At 42.9% G+C, this 19,218-nt stretch overlaps 1 protein-coding gene across 1 annotated transcript in view; it reads left to right on the top strand.

Annotated features, from left to right (window-relative positions):
* Positions 1-16,944, top strand: part of LOC146896140 (nuclear autoantigen Sp-100-like) — a 76,696-nt gene extending 59,752 nt beyond the window's left edge. The window contains exons 13-17 of the mRNA XM_087905018.1: positions 557-661; positions 3,294-3,436; positions 4,789-4,827; positions 13,809-14,048; positions 16,634-16,944. Of these exons, the coding sequence (XP_087761144.1) occupies positions 557-661; positions 3,294-3,436; positions 4,789-4,827; positions 13,809-14,048; positions 16,634-16,762 (656 nt within the window). The 3' untranslated portion in view covers positions 16,763-16,944. The remainder of the gene's footprint in view (positions 1-556; positions 662-3,293; positions 3,437-4,788; positions 4,828-13,808; positions 14,049-16,633) is intronic.
* Positions 16,945-19,218: the final 2,274 nt, after the last annotated feature.

Here is a 19,218-nt window from a genome sequence, read left to right as displayed (position 1 = left end):
CACCCTCATGGCTTTCTGTGTCTAAACAAACACCCTTGGAGTGGTATGCAGGGCTCCTCTAGAATTGCAGAATCTTCTAGAGAAACTGCCTGAGGCCTCAGGCAAGCTCAGGAAAGGAGAAAGACAGCAAATCAGATTAAAGGAAAGTGATGACATCACCTCATGTGTGCCCCATTCCATCTCCCTCTATTGGAGATGCCTCCAGTAGCAGAACAAAATTTAAGAGTTGTTATTCCCATCTGCAGAACTCCAAAGCCATTGCACAATGAGAACGAGCTACTCAAAATATTCATAGGAAAGTCACTGTGCAGTGGCTGCTGTGACCAACCAACCTGTTTGAGAGCTGGGATTCTAATACACAAGGCTTCAGCCACTATGCAGGGGTTCAGAGGCTGGGAGCAGGGCAGGTGGTTATCTGTAAGAACCTAATCGTTCATAAAAGAAGCACCTTCAAGTGTAACTAATTCCTGGGGATTGGTTGCAGAAAGAAGATACCAAAGTGGGTAGAGGGAAGGGCGTGCACTGTTCTAGAATAAAGCAAATTATATGCCTGCAGGTCCGAGAGATCCCAGACAAAACAATGTGAATTTTAACTGTTATGAGCTTCCAGTAACGTGTGGTACTGCTAAGGGGACTCTGTATAAGGAGAAATTTGAGCAAGGTGAGTTTCAGATCTTCTGTGCTTTTCACCTGTACAATGGCACCGTGTTGGGGGTGGACATCTGTGTTGGGTGTGTCTCATCCCAGAGTCAGTTTGCGGGACTCAGGATATCAGCAATGTCACACCCGTTACTGAAGTGAGGGTCTGAGGTCAAGTTACCAATGAGAAGAGGGCGTGAGAGAACGAGTCCAGAGGAGCCAGAAGCTCTTGACATTGCTCTCCTAGTGGGGACACACAGGGTGCAATCAACTACCCCAGCAATGAAAGTGTGAAAGGCTTTCTTCCAAGGGGCTGCCCGTGCCCAGGACCAGGGTTTCTAGCAGCATGGAGTTATTCAGTTACCTATCTACATAGGGCACACCAAATCCAAATTCTCACAAGGAAAATGGGTCTCCTGTGGAAAGTGAGCTGTGTGTAAATGGTCTCGGCATGGAGAGTTACTCTGTTTCTGGCAATGACAGAAGCTCTCTCCAAAGTCATATTCTCAGACTACAGCCAAAAGTCCGACTGTGAAAGGGGCGTTTCTTAGGAGAGTCTCAGGCCTGCTGTGTTCATTCTTTTCTGCACCAAACACAAGAGAGGAGTAGCAATGAGGACATTTTTTAATTTTTTTCTTTTTCTCTTTCTTGTGCTATTGGGGTTATACCCAGGGCCTTGTGCCTGTGAGGCAAACGCTCTCTCACTGAGCTGCACCCTAAGCTGCAGTTTTGTAAGTCTAAATATCATACGTCCCTGGCCTATCAGGCTACCTCCCCTCCCCCCATGAAAAGGGGCGATAAGATGCCTGTTTAGCTTCTCATACTAGAGTAAGCCCTAACACACCTGGGTGGGAAATGTGTGTGTCTGAGAAAGTCAGCATCAACCTTTGTGGGTCCCTTAGCTGTGACCTCTGTCCGACTTTAAGCTAAGTAAGAAAATCCAGAGGACTTGGATTGGAATTTGGGTACACTCTAACCTCAGCTCTCTTGGTGTATTAGTCCAGTGTTCTTTGCTCTACTGAAATATCCAGTCAGGCTGCTCTATTTAACTTACAGATTTAGAGGCTAAAAGGCCAAGATCAGGCAGCCTCACATACGGGCCTTTGGAGAGGGACTGAGGGCAGGTGGCATCATGGCAGGGGTATGACATGTAGGAGGAAGAGTCATACCATAAGACAGGAAGCCAGACAGTGACTGGGGTCCCATGAGAACTATCTTAATCCCTCCCAAAGGCAGCACCCTTCATGATCTAGCACCACCTCACAAACCACCTTGTCAAGGACCAGGTTTTCAATATATGACCCCTGGGGGCGGGGAGACTTTCAAACCATAGCTCAACCACAAGTCAATTCCTCTGTCATCTGCATCTGCATCTCTCTTAGGAAATGAGAATAAAACTTCTCTCACCACATTGCTGTGATAAAAAAAGATAATGGACATAAAACATTGTGGAAATTGTAATTGTTAGAGTACAGTGCCACTGGTCCTCTATCATGGTTGGCCTTCCTTTCCACAGCACAGTTCTTTCTTTAAGATTTACTTTGACGAGTGTTTGGCAGCATATGTGTCTGTGCATTGAGTGTGCCAGGGGACCGTGGAGACCATAAGATGACATCAGTTCTGGAGTCATGGATGTGAGCCCCATGTGGGTTCTGAGAACTGAACCCGGGTCTTCTGCGAGAGCAGCAGTGCCCTTCACCACTAAACCGTTTCCCTAGCGCCAAAGTGGTTCTTTTGTTCTCAACAAATAGATGTTTTCTCCGTGATTCTACTGCCTACATGTTATTTAGCTGTTCCATGTAGACAGCATTTCCTAAATCACTTTTAACATCAACTAGTCATGATTCTAAAATATGAGGAATAACCAACTGTCGTGACCTGGAAGAGTAATGTTATAGAAGTAGCTGTGGTGACAGCTTCCTCGTGGCTGGATTCACAAGAGCCCAGCAGGGAATTTTCTGCCCTCACTCACCTTTCTGAAATGATTCTACACTGGGTCACAGTAAAAGGACGAGAAAGAATTCTGGTCACATTTTAGTGTCATTCCTTTTTTTTCTAATCTTTTAATGCTGCAGTAGAATGCTTTATAGGAAATGTCAAAGGCTGAAGAGATGGCTTTGTGGTTAAACGCACTTGCTGATCTTCTGGAGGACCCAGGTTCAAGTCCCAGCAATCACACTTGGCTCAAAATCATCTATAATGACTGGCCCAGGAGATTCAGTGCCACTTTCTGGCTTCTGTGGGCAGTAAGCACAGATGTTGTACACTGACACACTTGCAGACAAACACCCGTACACATTAAAAATGAATTATTTTTATATCAGGCAGTGGTGGTGCTTGGCTTTAATCCCAGCAGTCAGGAAGAAGAGGCAGGCAGATCTCTGTGAATTCTAGGTCATCCTGGCCTACAGCCAGGGTTTTACACAAACTCTGTCTTGGAAAAATAAGAACATTCTTTTTAGAGAAACCGTAAAGGATAACATCAGTGGTCGTCATTCTCTGTCCTTGCCTAGCAGGATGGGTGTGTGGCCCCTGATGACTGGGAAGGAAATGCACACCCTCCTGAGACTAAACCTCAGCCCCAGATCCAGGATATTATGGGACAAGAGCAGGTGTTTTCATAGCTGACTGCTCAGTTGGTCTTGGTCTTACAGGCATCCATGAGAAGAGTATACAGACTGAGAATGGAGAGTGGCTCACTCTCAGGGAGTTTGAAATCAGCGGAAACCGTGAAAGATCCAAGAAATGGAGGCAAAGCATACGTTGTGATGGCTATGTCCTGGAAGATCTGATAAAGGTATTCTGGGGGTAGAGAGCTTCCATGGTTCCTGGGTACGATGGTGAATTAAAAGCTTCTATATGACAGGCAGCTTCAGTTATTCTGGGGTAAGACAAGAGATTAGAAGCTCTCTCCATGTGACTGATAACTTCAATCAAGGATTTTATTGTCATAATTCACTGCCACCAGATGTTAGCACAATGTCAGTGTCCACAATACCATGATGATTCTTCTCAGCCAGGTTCCATAGCATGGATCGTTGCACTTGGGTGTTACCTGGGCTGGCTTGTATTACACTTTAATCTCTTAAATGCATTAACTTGCATCCTTTGGATGAAAAGACTGGGACCTTTACCATTAACTAGTTGCATAAACCTTGATACCATGGATATAATTTAAATGCAGAGTGTCAATGATGAAAACCATACAATTACACGTCTGAAAATAACGCACACATGTGGATACCTGAGTTACAGAATGTTCCAGCATTTCTTCTCCCAGGTCATTGTCTCACATTTGTTCTTGAACAGCTGAGTGTGGTGAGCCAAACCTGTAATCCCGCACTTGGGAGACTCAGAGCTCAAGGCTGACCTAAACTCTGTTGTCCCAGGACAGCACAGGTTACAGAGTAAGACCAGCCTCAACTCCATCTACCCACAAATAAGAGTAAATAAATGAAAAATAATTTTTAAATAAGTTCTTTGCTCTTCATTTTTGCTCACCCTCTGAATTGGGAAGTTCAGGAGGTTTCCTTGGTAACTGAACCTATTTCTTTTGACACTGTCACGTATTCTGCCATGTATCTCAGATGGCCTTTTCCTGCACTGTTCTCACAAAAAAAGCAAAGAACTTTGTTCATCGTGTATCAACTAAGCTGCTTCTGAAGCCATGGGGAGTACAGGTGTGAACCCCTGGCCAGGGCAAGGCTGCACCGTCACACCCTACCTGCAGTTACTACTGTGGAGGAGAGGAAATGATGCTGTGGCTAGGGGGTGGGATGGCTATTTCTGGCCTTAGGTCTAAAAACCATGTCATGGATCAGTCTTCCCTGAGCTGGGTCACAGAGGACAGTTCTGACAAAGTGTAGGGTGGGGCTTTCTGCATGGGGAAAGAAGGGCATTAGAAACCAGCTCTCAATGTGTCTGGAAACTGTGGGAGATCAAGCAGCATCTCTTGTATGAGCTCACTGTGAAAATCACCAGGCTTTAAATGTCTCCTCGACTCAGTGTGAGGGCACATGGGGAGTAATTTCCATGACAACTTGTATTTAACACTGGTACATTCAGACAGAATAACTAGAAAGCAGTTAGAAATACAAAATAGAAGCAAAGACTTACCTCATCATTAACTTTATCCTTTCTGTCTTTCAGAATGGATCTCTACCAAACCCACTAAGGACAAAGGAAAAGGTAATTATTCCAAGATCTCCTTCCATGATGTCTGAGGCTATTATCACGCCATGCAGAGTGAGGTTGAATATTTTTTAGTGGGTTATGGAGGGGAAAAGGAAAGGAGGAAGGGGGGAAGGGAGAAGAGCAGAGAGGCAGAGAGAGAGAGAGAGAGAGAGAGAGAGAGAGAGAGAGAGAGAGAGAGAGAGAAACAGAGGGGGAAGGGGAGAAGTGGGGAGAAACGAGCAAGGCAAAAACTGCCTCTTCAGGAGAGAGAAGAAAAGGAAGGAACTCAGGCTGGAAGCAGAGAGAAGATCTGCTTGCCTCAGTGGACAAAGTGGAGTGGGCAGGACTTGTCTCTTAAAGGGACAGGACAGACCATTATATAGTCTGCACATATTCTGGCCTGTTCCCAAACTTGCCTGCGCTCCTCAGGAAGTAGGTCATTAGATAGAATCGTGTGTGTGTGTGTGCGTGTGTGTGTGTGTGTGTGTGTGTGTGTGTGTGTGTGTGTACATACATGAAGTCCTCAGCCATGGAGAATTGCCAGAGGTGACTGTCAGCAAAAGGTGCCATCCATAGCCTTGAAGGCAATGGGTAAGTATACCCCTGTTTTTTAGAACACCAGAAGGATATTGGACATCCAACAGTCACTCCCATGTGTTTGGCAAAGTATATACACCAACCAGAAGGGAACAAACTCTCCATTGAAGCAGCCGGTGTTGTGTGCAGTGACCCAGCAGCCTGGCAGATAGAATATGGGCAGCTGTATGCTGTGGGAGTTCCTTCAGCTCCTTCAGCCAATCGCCGCTGAGTTACCAGCCCATTGGGGCGTGGTCTCTCCCTTTAAAAAAAGCAGCAGCTGTCCTCCACTCTCTCTTTGTCTTCCGGCTCCGTTTCCGGCCCCTGGACTCCTTTCCTGTTCGCGCGGAGGGGCTGTTGTCTGGGACGGTAATCTGTAAGTTTTTTCCCCTTTGAATAAATAACCATTCTATTAATCATAATTCCAAACTGGTGTGGGATTGTCTGTGACTTACGCCTTCATCTGGCGCCCCACGTTTGGTTGTAGAACCCCCCCTTCCCCCCACTCAACTGTTTGCTACCAGCTCGGCTAGTCACGAGACCTCCCTCAGCTGCGGCCTGTGCCCTGTGTGTGGAGCCAGCAGTTCAGTTAAACCCCACGCCTCCCAAGCTCCACAGGCTCGGGACAGTCTCTGCCTGCCTGGTTTGCTCTTTTCTGAGTTGTTTTTAAATTTCCCTTGTAAGTGCGGTGCTTTAGTGGCGTGAATCAGAACGACTCGGTCACGTGGAGGCATACGCGGCTTCCGGGTTGCTCTTTTCTACCCCTGGATTCTGGGTTTCTGGTTCCGTGTATGGAATTGATTTAATTAAACTTTCTTTCTTGAGCAACTTATATTTCCTAGTTTTTAACAAATACTAAGGCAGACACTGAAACAGGACCTGTTTAAGTCACCTTTGCAGTGGTTCTAGTCGCAACTTGGCAACAGCGCCGCCAACTAGACAAGAGGTAATATGGCAGTTTTTGTTTCCAACGCCAATTTTACTGTTTTCTTTATTAATACAATGGATTATGTCATGCAAGGTTTATATGACTATGGGAATATATTAATTTACTTGTTGCTAGGTTTCAGTTTTCTTTTCAATATTTTATCATTAAGAAAGATACGATTTTTACGAACTAATATTGAACAACTAGTTGAAAGGATTAAAATTATTGAAAATCAGGGGTTATCTGAACAAGTGGATACTATGATAGACAAAATTGACTCCATGTCCAAGGGTACTAGGAAGTTACCTGAAAGGGTACAGGCTGTTGAATTTGACGTTCAGATGTTACCACAAAGTTTTGATAAGGTAACAGATAGAATGAACCTCCAGAATGGGAACCAAAAAACTGATACCTTAGTGAAATTACTAGAAACACGGGTAGGTCAGGAGATTCAGGATTTAAGGGATACAATGATAAAAAGATTAGAAATGATTGAAGAAACTATTGGAGCTGGTGAACAGAGTAAGAAGGCACAAGGACAGGATACAATGCCACCACCAGCTGTTAGAACTGGCTTACCCAGGGTCCTAACAACATACCCTGTAATTTATTCTGACAAAGGGTTAACTTCCAAAGGCTCAAAGGGAGTTAAAGAAGCTAGATGGACACCAATAGCAATGAATGATTTAAAAGAAATTAAGCAAGCTGTCGTTAACTTTGGCTTGCACTCTGCATTTGTTAAGGAAATGATAAGGACTTGGGCTTCTAATGTCAGAGCTACCCCCCATGATTTCTCTCAGCTAGTGTCTGCAGTTTTAGATGATGGGCCTTCCTTGATGTTTGGAATTTATTTCAGAGAAGAATCCAAACATATGGAACAGCAAGGAAGAGCAAAAGGTGTGGAGGTTTCCCAAGATCAAATTCTTGGTGTAGGAGCATATGCTGATCCACAGGTCCAAGCTCTTTATGATGAAGAAGTGCTGTCCTTATGTCACAAAGCAGCCTTGAATGCTTTGAATAGAATACAAGATCCAGCAAAAAGGGTCGAATCATATACCAGGGTTAGGCAGGGACAGAGAGAACCCTTTACTGACTTTGTGCAAAGATTAATTAAGGCTCTGGACATAGGGGTAACAGACCCAGAAGCTAGACGAATACTTCTTGAATCTCTAGCTTTTGAAAATGCAAATACTGAATGTAAAAAGATAATTGGGCCTTTAAGATCTAGATCAGCACCAATGGAAGAATGGATACAGCATACAATGAATGTTGAGATGTTTAGCTATAACGATGAATCCTGGGTAGGAGAAGCGATTTCCAAAGCTATGAGGAGACATCAAACTACCAGGTGTTTTAATTGTGGTAAATTAGGACATCTGAAAAGGGATTGCAGGCAAAGAAATCCTAGGAATAATATCTCCTCTGGGAATGACAAAAGTAGGAGATCTCAGCCTTCAGGTATATGCAGAAGATGCGGTAAAGGCCGACATTGGTCCAACGAATGCAGGTCAACAACAGACAGACAAGGCAACCCGATACCATCGGGAAACTCCTTGAGGGGCCTCTCGCAGGCCCCCAAGCCAAAAGTGGCCCAGTCATTCCCAGTTACAGTCGAAAATGTGTCTCACCAAGAAAATTAAAAACTCCAATGTCTGCCGTAAAAAGTAATACTGGTCTAAATGATGAATTACATGTGGAGAATGAGTCAAAAAATTCAGGAGGACAGAGTAAACGTATATTTTGGCAAACGTATATTAACGATCAAAGACCAAAGCTAAGAGTCTGTATAAATGGCATTTTTATTGAAGGCTTATTAGACACAGGTGCGGATGTAAGTATAATTACTCCAGAATCCTGGCATCCGAATTGGCCTCTTCATGAGGTAGATGTTCAGTTCCTGGGAATTGGAACCCTATCTCGTGTAAAACAAAGCACAAGATGGGTGGAATGCATAGGGCCTGAAGGGCAAATAGGAAGATTAAGGCCATATATAGCAAATATTGCAATAAATTTATGGGGCCGTGACCTGCTACAGCAATGGAATACCCAGATTAACATTCCTGTAGTTCCAGGAACTCACAATTCTGGGAAGGATATAATGAGGTATTATGGAAAAAGGTCACCAGCCATTCAGGCTGTACAAGAACACACAGCCAATAGCAAACCTTTAGAGGTACCAACAGCCCTACCTTTAAAATGGCTAACTGAGAAGCCAATATGGATCAAGCAGTGGCCTCTAGCTGAAGATAAGTTACAGGCTTTGGAACAGCTGGTACAAGAGCAACTAGATGCTAACCATATTGAAGAATCAACCAGCCCTTGGAATTCTCCTGTGTTTGTTGTAAAAAAGAAATCTGGTAAATGGAGAATGGTGACAGATCTAAGAGCTGTCAACAAGGTAATTCAGCCTATGGGTCCGCTACAATCTGGAATTCCTTTGCCTTCTCTATTACCAAGAGGATGGCCTCTTATAGTTATTGATTTGAAAGATTGTTTTTTCACTATACCTTTGCAAAAAAAGGATAGAGAAAAATTTGCCTTCACAGTGCCTACTTATAATAATTCTCAGCCTACTAGGAGATATCAATGGACTGTCCTCCCACAGGGGATGCTCAATAGTCCCACATTGTGTCAATATTTTGTTAATAAGCCACTGGAAATAATTCGTAAGCAATTTCCCAAGTCCATAATTTATCATTACATGGATGACATTTTATTATCTGATTCAAATAAAGATATTTTGGAAAGTATGTTTGAAGAAGTAAAGAAAGTTTTGCCTAGGTGGGGATTACAAATTGCCCCTGAAAAGATTCAAAGAGGAGATTCTATTAATTACCTAGGCTACAGAATAGGGTTAGAGAAAATTCGAACACAAAAGGCACAAATTAGGAGAGACCGGTTACGGACTCTTAATGACTTCCAAAGATTGTTAGGAGATATTTCCAGTCTACGACCAGCTGTTGGGATAACACCTGATCTAATAGTTCATTTAAACAAAACCTTAGATGGTGATAAGGATTTGAATAGTCCCAGAAAATTGACAGTTGAAGCAGAAAAGGAACTGACAATGATTGAGGAAAAATTACAGGAGGCACATGTGGATAGGGTCAACCCGAATCTTAGTTCCATCCTAGTCATACTGCCTTCCAGAATTTCTCCTACAGGGATTTTAATGCAGAGGGAAGATATTATTTTAGAGTGGATATTTATACCTCATAAACCAAGTAAAAAATTAAAAACTTATGTAGAAAAGGTTTCAGAATTAATTATAAAAGGTAAACTGAGACTTCGTCAACTAGCAGGTATAGACCCAGCAGAAATTATAGTGGCTTTTACTACTGAGGAAATAAGAAAGTTATGGGAAGATAATGAACCATGGCAAAGAGCTTGTGCTAATTTTTTGGGAGAAATTAGCAGCAACTATCCCAAAAGTGATAGACTTAACCTCATAAAGAGAACTTCTTGGATTCTTCCTAGAATTGTACGTGATGCTCCAATAACTGGAGCTCGGACATTTTATACCGATGCAAATAAATCAGGGAAAGCAGGTTATAAATCAGAAGAATTGAGTAAGGTGGAACAAAGCCCTTATAATTCTGTCCAGAAGGCAGAATTATATGCCATTCTTATGGTGCTAAGGGATTTTAAAGAACCTCTTAATATAGTTACAGATTCACAATATGCAGAAAGAGTTATCTTGCATATTGAAACCGCTGAATTCATACCAGATGACACAGAGTTGACTTCATTGTTTATCGAGGTACAGGACATAATTAGGAATAGGCTTTGTCCAATGTACATAACACACATCCGGTCCCATACCGGTCTGCCTGGGCCTCTAGCACAAGGTAACGCTGAAATTGACCAATTATTGATTGGAAGCGTTCTGCAGGCCTCAGAATTTCATAAAAAACATCATGTCAATAGTAAAGGCTTAAAGAAAGAGTTTTCCATTACATGGCAACAAGCTAAGGACATTATAAAGAGATGTCCTACTTGTTCTTTCTATAATCAAACACCATTGCCTGCAGGGAGTAACCCAAAGGGTACTCAAAGGAATGAAATCTGGCAGATGGATGTGTTCCACTTTATGGAATTTGGTAAATTAAAATATGTACACCACACCATAGACACGTATTCAGGTTTTCAATGGGCAACTGCCCTGAGCTCAGAAAAGGCTGATTCGGTAATCACACATTTATTGGAAGTTATGGCCATCATGGGTATACCTGCACAAATAAAGACAGACAATGGTCCAGCATATGTATCTAAGAAAATGAAACGCTTCTTTGCTTATTATAATATAAAACACGTTACAGGTATACCAAATAATCCTACAGGTCAGGCAGTTATAGAAAGATCAAATCGTACTATAAAGGATATGCTAAACAAACAGAAAGGGATGAAAGATACCCCCAGAAATAGATTGCATAATGCTTTATTAACCTTGAATTTTCTTAATGCTAATGAGAAAGGAACAACAGCAGCAGAGAGGCATTGGATAATGGAAAAAACTTCTGAACTAAACCAACCTGTTTATTTCAAAGACGTGCTGACCTCTCAATGGAAGCCAGGAGATGTGCTACGTTGGGGAAGGGGTTTTGCTCTTGTTTCCACAGGAGAAGAAAAATTGTGGATACCATCAAAATTAATAAAGGTTCGATTTGAAGAGGAGAAACCTCTTGGAAAGGAGAAATGACAGCATCTACAATGATGATAACCATACAGGTGGTAAGAAAAGCATATAGAATGGGGGCAGGGTTCTGTTCTTATCTCCACAGGAAAACACTGGTCTTTGAAAAGTTCAAGGGACCCTGGATATTTGAATACTGACAGATGGAAAATAACGGCCCAATAGGGACTATCAAGAAAACTGAATAGGTTCTGTAAGTACCATATACTAAATCATATTTCTAAATTTATAGAGCTGGTTTTAGAGTTGAACTCTGGCTCAGTCCCTCTCTAATTCCAAGCCTGTTGTTTAAAGAAAAACCCAGAGTTTCTGGAGTTTCTGTCTCATGTCAAGAGCCATGATATGGGACAGAAAGAAATATGAGTTTAGAAAACATCTTTACTTTTCTTCATATCTATCATACCTTCATTAAATATATCTATCATGTCTCTCATTGAATATAGGTATTCATGTATATGTCTATATAATTAATGTTTAAGTTTTCCACAATGAACAATGAGTTTTTCCTACAGTGACATTTGAAGTTTCCAGGAAGAAGATGGGGCCCCATAACAACAACTCCACCTGGTTGATATGACGTCATGATACTGATAGCGCTACTACAAGACCTGTTTTGGGTACCAGCTGCACAAGACGGTTCCAACGTGCTGAAATGGTGCACATCTTGTACAACATTCTGGCCAGACCTCCACAAAATACTCAGAGACTATTTGCAATTTTAAAAGACATTGATCTTGAAATTTAACCATCATTTTACTTTCACAGGATCCCCCAGAAAGAACGTCGCCCCCATGACAGCTGGAAGTAATTCTAGAGAACGACGTCCCCTCTCCCAATAAAGTTTGTCCTTGGGTTTAGGGACATCATTTAGGGGTTGGTTATAATTAGTATACGGTTGAGGGTTGGGGGAGGAATTTTATAAGCACAGGAATCTTAAAAAAAAAAAAAAAAAAAAAAAAAAAAAAAAAAAAAAAAAAAAAAGGAGGGATAATTGGATTATGGGATAAATAGATTTGTACTTGTGAGTTATTGCTTTTAGACAAACATATTGGTATCGATTCTTATATATTGATACAAAGTTAAATTATGTTGACTATTTTATGCATGCATGCTTCATGCTTCTACCTCTGTTTAAAACATTTTTATGTATTTGTATATATATATTGTATTGATATATGTATATTTACCATATTGCATTGTACACTTCTACCTCTGATTAAGATACTTATATATTGTTTATGTATTGATATATATTTACCATATTGCAATGTATACTTGCACATTGTTTATATTTGGAGGTCTCATTGTCCTCATTTATTGCACACTTGTTTATTATCTCAGTCTTTAAGTTAGATAGATATTGAGAATTATATAGATCAACAGTCATCTAAGTTTGTCATTTATAATTAGACTAATCAGGTTCTTTAGATATATAGAGATTATATTCAGTATAGATAGATAATCTTCAACCTCTTCAAAGAGCTGTAGAAAATGGCCTTTAATCTAATTCAGAGTTCTATGGTAGGGAGACACAATCACTCCTGGCAACACTGATCTATGCCCGAGAGAATGTTGAGCACCAAAGACACTCCACCTGGAGCCTTTCTTCTTGGCAGAACTGGCCTTTGGGTAAAAAAATGCTCATACCTCAACTACTGACAGAGTTACAGAATATCCGTAAATGGATAAAACAAGACTGTCATATCCTGCCAAGACAGGGTAAGATAGTTTTGAAGTTTCTTGCCTTTGAAAATGGTATGTCAGTTACATCAGGCCTTAGCCAAAGTTGATTGCTTCAACGCTGCAAATGTGACTTTGGGTGTTTGTCCAGGTAGCCAGTTGTCTCTGCGATTTGGTACATGTTCTGGAAGTTGTTTGATTGCACTTCCTAATTACTCAGATAACATTATTTCCCTTCTCAGATCTTCGATGGGATTGAAGATTATATAAATGTAGTTACTTTCCTTTCATGACTTGGCCAAGTTATTTGTTATACAAGACTTAAGCTAGTTAGAATAGGATATTTGTATTTATTGTATATAATTTCGTAGGTTTGTACTTGTTGTATATAATTGCGTAGTAGGCTTAGAACTCTCTTACTTAAACAAAAGGGGGAGATGCTGTGGGAGTTCCTTCAGCTCCTTCAGCCAATCGCCGCTGAGTTACCAGCCCATTGGGGCGTGGTCTCTCCCTTTAAAAAAAGCAGCGGCTGTCCTCCACTCTCTCTTTGTCTTCCGGCTCCGTTTCCGGCCCCTGGACTCCTTTCCTGTTCGCGCGGAGGGGCTGTTGTCTGGGACGGTAATCTGTAAGTTTTTTCCCCTTTGAATAAATAACCATTCTATTAATCATAATTCCAAACTGGTGTGGGATTGTCTGTGACTTACGCCTTCAGCTGTAGATGAACCCAGTCCTGGGCAGTGGGGGAGCCTGTTGTGCCTCAGCACCAATGATATTACCATGTGTGAGAATAGACAACAAAACCTGCTTTAAGAGTTTTTACTCATAGAGAGAAAGGAAAGAGGTGGGTGCACAGGCCTGTCTCAAAGAAATGTGGCAAAAAAGAACATGGGGTGGGCATGTCCACATTTTAAAGGTAGTTCAGTGCATGTGTGTAGGGGTTTACATAGTCATGCATACATATAGATTACATGGCCATGCTCGCATGCACACGAATTACATAGGTCATAAGATCCTAGCGTGCCTAACAGTATGCCTGAATGCTGAGGGCACATGCATGGCTGTGGGGCCCCAGGAATGCTAACACCTAGGCTGACTAAGCATTTTGTTTGAATGCTGAAGGACAGGAGACCCGGGATGTGTGGCAATGACAACAGAGTACATGAACGGCCAACTCAGGACTCTGCTGGCAGCACCCCTTCAGTTCTTCATGCAACAGAGGAAAGAGGACTTTCCAGACCTCCCGGAGCACATGCGGATAAACAAAATCAAGAACAGGCTAAACTAGAAGGCATACCACTCAGTACAACGTTTTATGGAGAACAATCGCCTCATCTTTCAGAACCACAGCATTCTCATAAAGTAAGAATCTCTGCTTTGCTTTCTTTTCTCTTGGAGGTGAGTCACTTTCCCTAATGTCAGGTAGATGCTATAATTGCCCTCATTATGGGGCAAGCCCACACAAGTCAAAGTTGAGAAAAAATTCGAAAAGTCCCATGATGCAAGTGGGGAAAGCAGCAGTGACTCACATTGGACCTCCGGAAGCTCACGTTGGGACAGCTGATTTTCACCCATGGAGAGCAACAGGTTATAGAGGTGCTTACGGCTGCAGGGAACAAAAGTGTATTTTACAGACAGACAGAATTTCTCATCTATAAAGAGAAAAAATTGGACTTCTCGCATTGTCAAACTTCAAATTTCTTAGTATCTAAATGTCCTAGTGCTGTAGCAAAAAGAGATGGCTCAGCTGTTAAGAGAACATACTTCTCTTGGAAAGAAGGGAATATGGTTACCAGAAGCCACATCAGGGGCTCATGTGCACTCCAACTCTAGGGAATGCAACACCCTCTTCTTAGTTCCTCAGGCACCCACAGTCACATGTATACATCACACATAAGCATATATGTTTAAAAGTAATAAAAATGACAAAGGCAGGAGACAGACAGGCCAAAACCTTACCAGTAAACCATGAGGCTTGTGGTGTATGAGCCCTCCAGTGTCTGGAAGATGCTGTTTCTTGGACTCATCCGCCACTTCAAAGTCTGACAGTCTTTGTGCCACCTCTTCCACTTAGATCCATGATCCTTGAGGAGAGGTCTTTGATAAAGACATCCCATTTAGCAGACTGTTGTCGGCCTGCCTTTAATCCCAGTCCGCGGGAGACAGAGGCAGGTGGAACTCTGTGAGTTCAATGCCAGCCTGGTCTATAAGAGCTAATTCTAGGACAGGGTCCAAAGCTACGGAGAAATCCTGTCTCAACACCCCACAGAAAAAAACGACATTCCATTTAGAGCTGAATGCTCCACAGTCAGTCTCTGGACCTTGTCCAGTTGTGGGTCTGTTAATTCCCATCTACTGCAAGAAGCATTGCTGAGTGATGCTCTGCCTTTCCTTCTGACAGACACCAATATTAATAATACTTTAATAATAATTGTAATAAATAGCACCTTCTGACGGATACCAATATTAATAATACTTTAATAATAATTGTAATAAATAGCAATAAATATTTTAAAAATTGCCACAGAATTAGAAAATTCCACTTGTCGTTGAATGAGGTGACCTAAGGTTGGGGGCATGTCTTTAAAACACTTCCTCAACGATCTAAGGGGAGACCAGAAGGAAATCTGAGCCAGCTTTAGTGAAAAGAAAGTACAGCCAGAGTCTAGAACACCAGACAGAGGTCAAGGTAGACAACTGAGAGGTGGGGAAGGTGGTACAAGGAAGTTGTCCCATTGAGTCTTTGTTCACCGAGGCATAAAGTGGGCATGGAAACTTCATCTTGTCCAGAGTGACATGAGTTTGGGGTGTAGAAACTATATTCTGCTGTCTCTCATCAACCTAGAAAGAGCAATTAATGTCAGTCCATTACTTTTTATTTTAGTTCACTATCAGTCAAAGACAGCTCTTTGTGTCCCAAATTCAGGGTGGGTGTGTGAGATAAGATATAGCTAACTGAAGTGCTGGGCCCAGAATGAATAAGTAACATTCTGTCAGTTTACCTTTTGTGGCTAGTTTGAGACCCTAATATCGTCTTTTAGTTTATTTTTAACTAAGTGTGACAGTGGTTTGCTAAGAGGATACGTTAAGAAGGGTCTTGCTACGTAGACCCGAACAGTCTTGAACTCACAGAGATCCACCCGCCTTCACTTCCCAAGGATGAGGCTGAAGGGTGTGCCACCACCGCCCTGGTAGCATTTCATTTGCATTAAGATTCTGCCTCTTCTTCAAATTCCATTAACTCCTTATCTAGCCTAGTGAATTTCCAGGAAATTAAAAGCGCAGGGAAAGGAAGACTCTGCTCATTTCTGCTATTGTAGCTCACTTAGCACCAACATGGTAGAGTGGAAAATCTCATACCATGAAAACTTTGTTTCTTGCAAAATATTTGAAAAATATTGCATAAAATTGCTTTTGGCCTATATGTGAAATATTTATATAAACCAAATGAGTTTTGGATTTTGACTTTGATCCCACTCCTGTGGTATCTCATCATGTATAGGCAAATATCCCAGTATCTAAAACCCAACTACTGCTGATCTCAGGCATCTAGAGCAAGGGATATTAAGCCTGCAATACTAGTTTTATTTCTGTCTTCCCAAGAAATAGATATAAACCAAACCCTCAGGGAATGTAACTTCTTTCTTTAAAAAAAAGAAAATGGTTACACCTCTACTCATTGACTTTGTAGGGAGACAATGCATCAATGTATGCAGGGTGCGGTGCATGTGGAGGTCAGAGGACAGCTTACTGTAGTGGATTCGCTTTCCACCATGTGGATCCCAGGGACTGAACTCAGTTTGCTTAGCAGCAGGTGCCTTTACCTACTGAACAATCTTTAAGCCCCCCACCCACCCAAAATTTCTCTTAATTGTGTTAAGCCTCCCCATTGGAATAGCCAAGCTTACCAAGTGACAGCTATCACTGATTTTCTGCTTCCCTTTCAGAACAGCAAGCTCAACAATCTTGGAGACACAGTGGGAATCCGATTTGCGAAGACTTTGAAAAGAAAATTTTCAACCAATGATACAAACCAACAACCTCAACAGTATAAGCACATAGTTTTGTTCTCATAGTCCTTTGTATTCCGTCCACCATCACCCATCCCTCCAGCCGCCGACTGCACAGAGCTCAGAGAGCCCACCCTCCCCTCTGCCCTTCTGTGTAAATGCCCTGCCAACCTTCTACTCCTGACTTTCTGTATCATCCTTCCTGTTCAGTTATCCTCCAAAATAAAACTTTGCAATGTACATCACAATGCTGAGCTGTCAGGTGCTGAGAGAGCCCACTGAGAAGGTGACTCTGAAAGCAGAATGTACCCCTCCCCCATTGTAAACCCACACAGGCATGTCTCCAAAGATCCTCCGAGGTATCCTTTCTAAGAATGGCCTGGCCCCTCTAACCGAGTGACAGGGCAGATAAACCAGTAAAACAGACCGGGGATGAACACACTGTCCTTGGGAACAGCTAGAAGGTGAACCATTTCTAACATTTCTATTAACACTGTTTATCCTGTGACGTAAAATGGGAAGGAGAAGCCAGACGTTCAGCCCTGGGAGCTTAGCCATGGAGAGAAAACTCAACTGGGAACTGTGGCTAATGGCCTGGCTTCCATAGACATTTTCTGTTGGGTGTTGTGAGGATCCAATTTCTGGTGGATAAATGAGTTCTGGGGGCCTGGGAGCCCATTCTGGGTCAAGACCGATTGGGTTGGCAGGTACCTACCAGCTCCTGCTTAAGCCAGAAGTAGAAGGCTTTTGTTACAGCAGAGGGTGTATGTGATTGATTATACTGGTTCAGATGGTAAGCAGCATGAAGGACAAGGCTTAATTCTCAGTTCAGAAAGAATTTTGTTTACCTCGTTATCAGCCAGGCCCTTGACTTTCTCATTTCTGAAATTTCCTCTTCACTGTCCAGAAATTCTGGTCGTTAGGGTTTTGTTTGTTTGTTTTATGCTTTTTGTGTTTCCATCACTCTACCTACCAGAAAGCCTCCTACCAAAGTTTAGTCTCCCCTGAATATAAGGCTGAAAGCCTCCTACCAAAGTTTAGTCTCCCCTGAATAAGGCTGTGGCTGCTCTCAAGGTCAGGCAATTGGAAACAGGAAGTTGATTCTGGGCTAAATGACTCACAAGTTCATAATTCTCTCCTAAATTCAGTCTGAGTTCTTCCGTCTACAGAGGCCTCAGGCTGTTTGGGTTTTTGCATAGCGTCCAAAATCACTCCCCAGGTCACAGCCCAGTCTCAAGTGCTTCTTCAGGAACAAGAAACCAAGCTTCCTTATTTCTCACCGAACAGCAACATAGGAATCCTGATTATTCTCACACCCAGACTGGTTCTGGAGTCACGAGAAGACCCAGAAAAAGCCCTCTAAAGTTCCTTACCCACTCAGCCACCATATGTGCCCTGTCCAGCAGCAGCAGGCATGAAGCATTCCTTTAAGAGGAGGGACACACTCAGACCCACACACCCTTGTGCTCACATGCTCACAGGATGAGCCAGTTTCAATAAAGTAGGTAACACACCTGTGGAAAAGGCAAGGATGGTTCTAGACTTTCAATGTAAGTTAGTACAGGCAATCCTGAAAGAATTGGGGTAGATGTTCTGTGAAACCTGAAAATCTCTCTTTTTTTTTTTTTTTTTTTTTCTGAAAGAGAGTGGGTGAGAGTATCAGACCTGGTCTTTATTTAAGACACTCAAGTAGTCTTATCTTTCCAGGGAATTCAGACCACTGCCTTCCTTCTGCCTCCTACTGTGTATCCCTGGGCATAAAACTATGTAAGAAGTGGCAGTTTATCAGACACTACAGAGCTTGTGTTATGATCAAAGCAAAATGCTGTGGATCCCCGAGGGGCACAGTGGCAGAAACACTGCAGGTCCCCGAGGGGTGGCAGTGGGCAGCGGGCACGAGACCACAGTGGACCACAAGGGCAGCCAGCCCCAGGCAGGGAGCCCCTGAGTAGCCTACCGGCCATGAAGACCAGAGGGTCCTAGGTAGGGAGCCTAGGCAGGGAGCTGCCTGGTGGGTGAGAGGCCTGGGCAGGGCAACCAGTCCCACGAGGAGCTGCAGCCACATGGCCGGTGAGAGACCGAGATGGATAGGCAGAGTGAGGTTGGATATTTATTTAGTGAGTTATGGAAAGGAAGGGAAAGGGGAGAAAGGGGAAAAGCAGAGAGGCAGAGAGAAAGAGAAACAGAGGGAGGAGGGGAGAAGTGGGGAGAAGGGAACAAGGCAGAAGCTGCTTCTTTGGGAGAGAGCTGGAAAGGAAGAAGCTCAGACTGAAAGGGGAAGGAAGATCTGCCTGCCTCAGTGGTGGATGGGGGAGGGAGTGGTTTCAGAGCAGCTGTAGTGGCAGGCACCTGGAAACCTGAGCTAAATTTGCCAGCTGGTGCCAGTCTATGTTGGGACCACTGATCACACATCCCAGGCACAGCAGACATGGACGGACTGACACCTCCGGGTTCCAAGTACCCAATGGCAGCACAGAGCCAAGCAGCATCCGGGAGTGTGATTTGCAACCCTCCTGGTTCTC

This window comes from Myodes glareolus, chromosome 1 (genome assembly GCF_982192425.1).
Source record: "Myodes glareolus chromosome 1, mMyoGla1.1, whole genome shotgun sequence".
NCBI classification, from domain to species: Eukaryota; Metazoa; Chordata; class Mammalia; order Rodentia; family Cricetidae; genus Myodes; species Myodes glareolus.
Note: the sequence above shows the minus strand (reverse complement) of the source record. Positions and strands in the feature narration are given on the sequence as shown.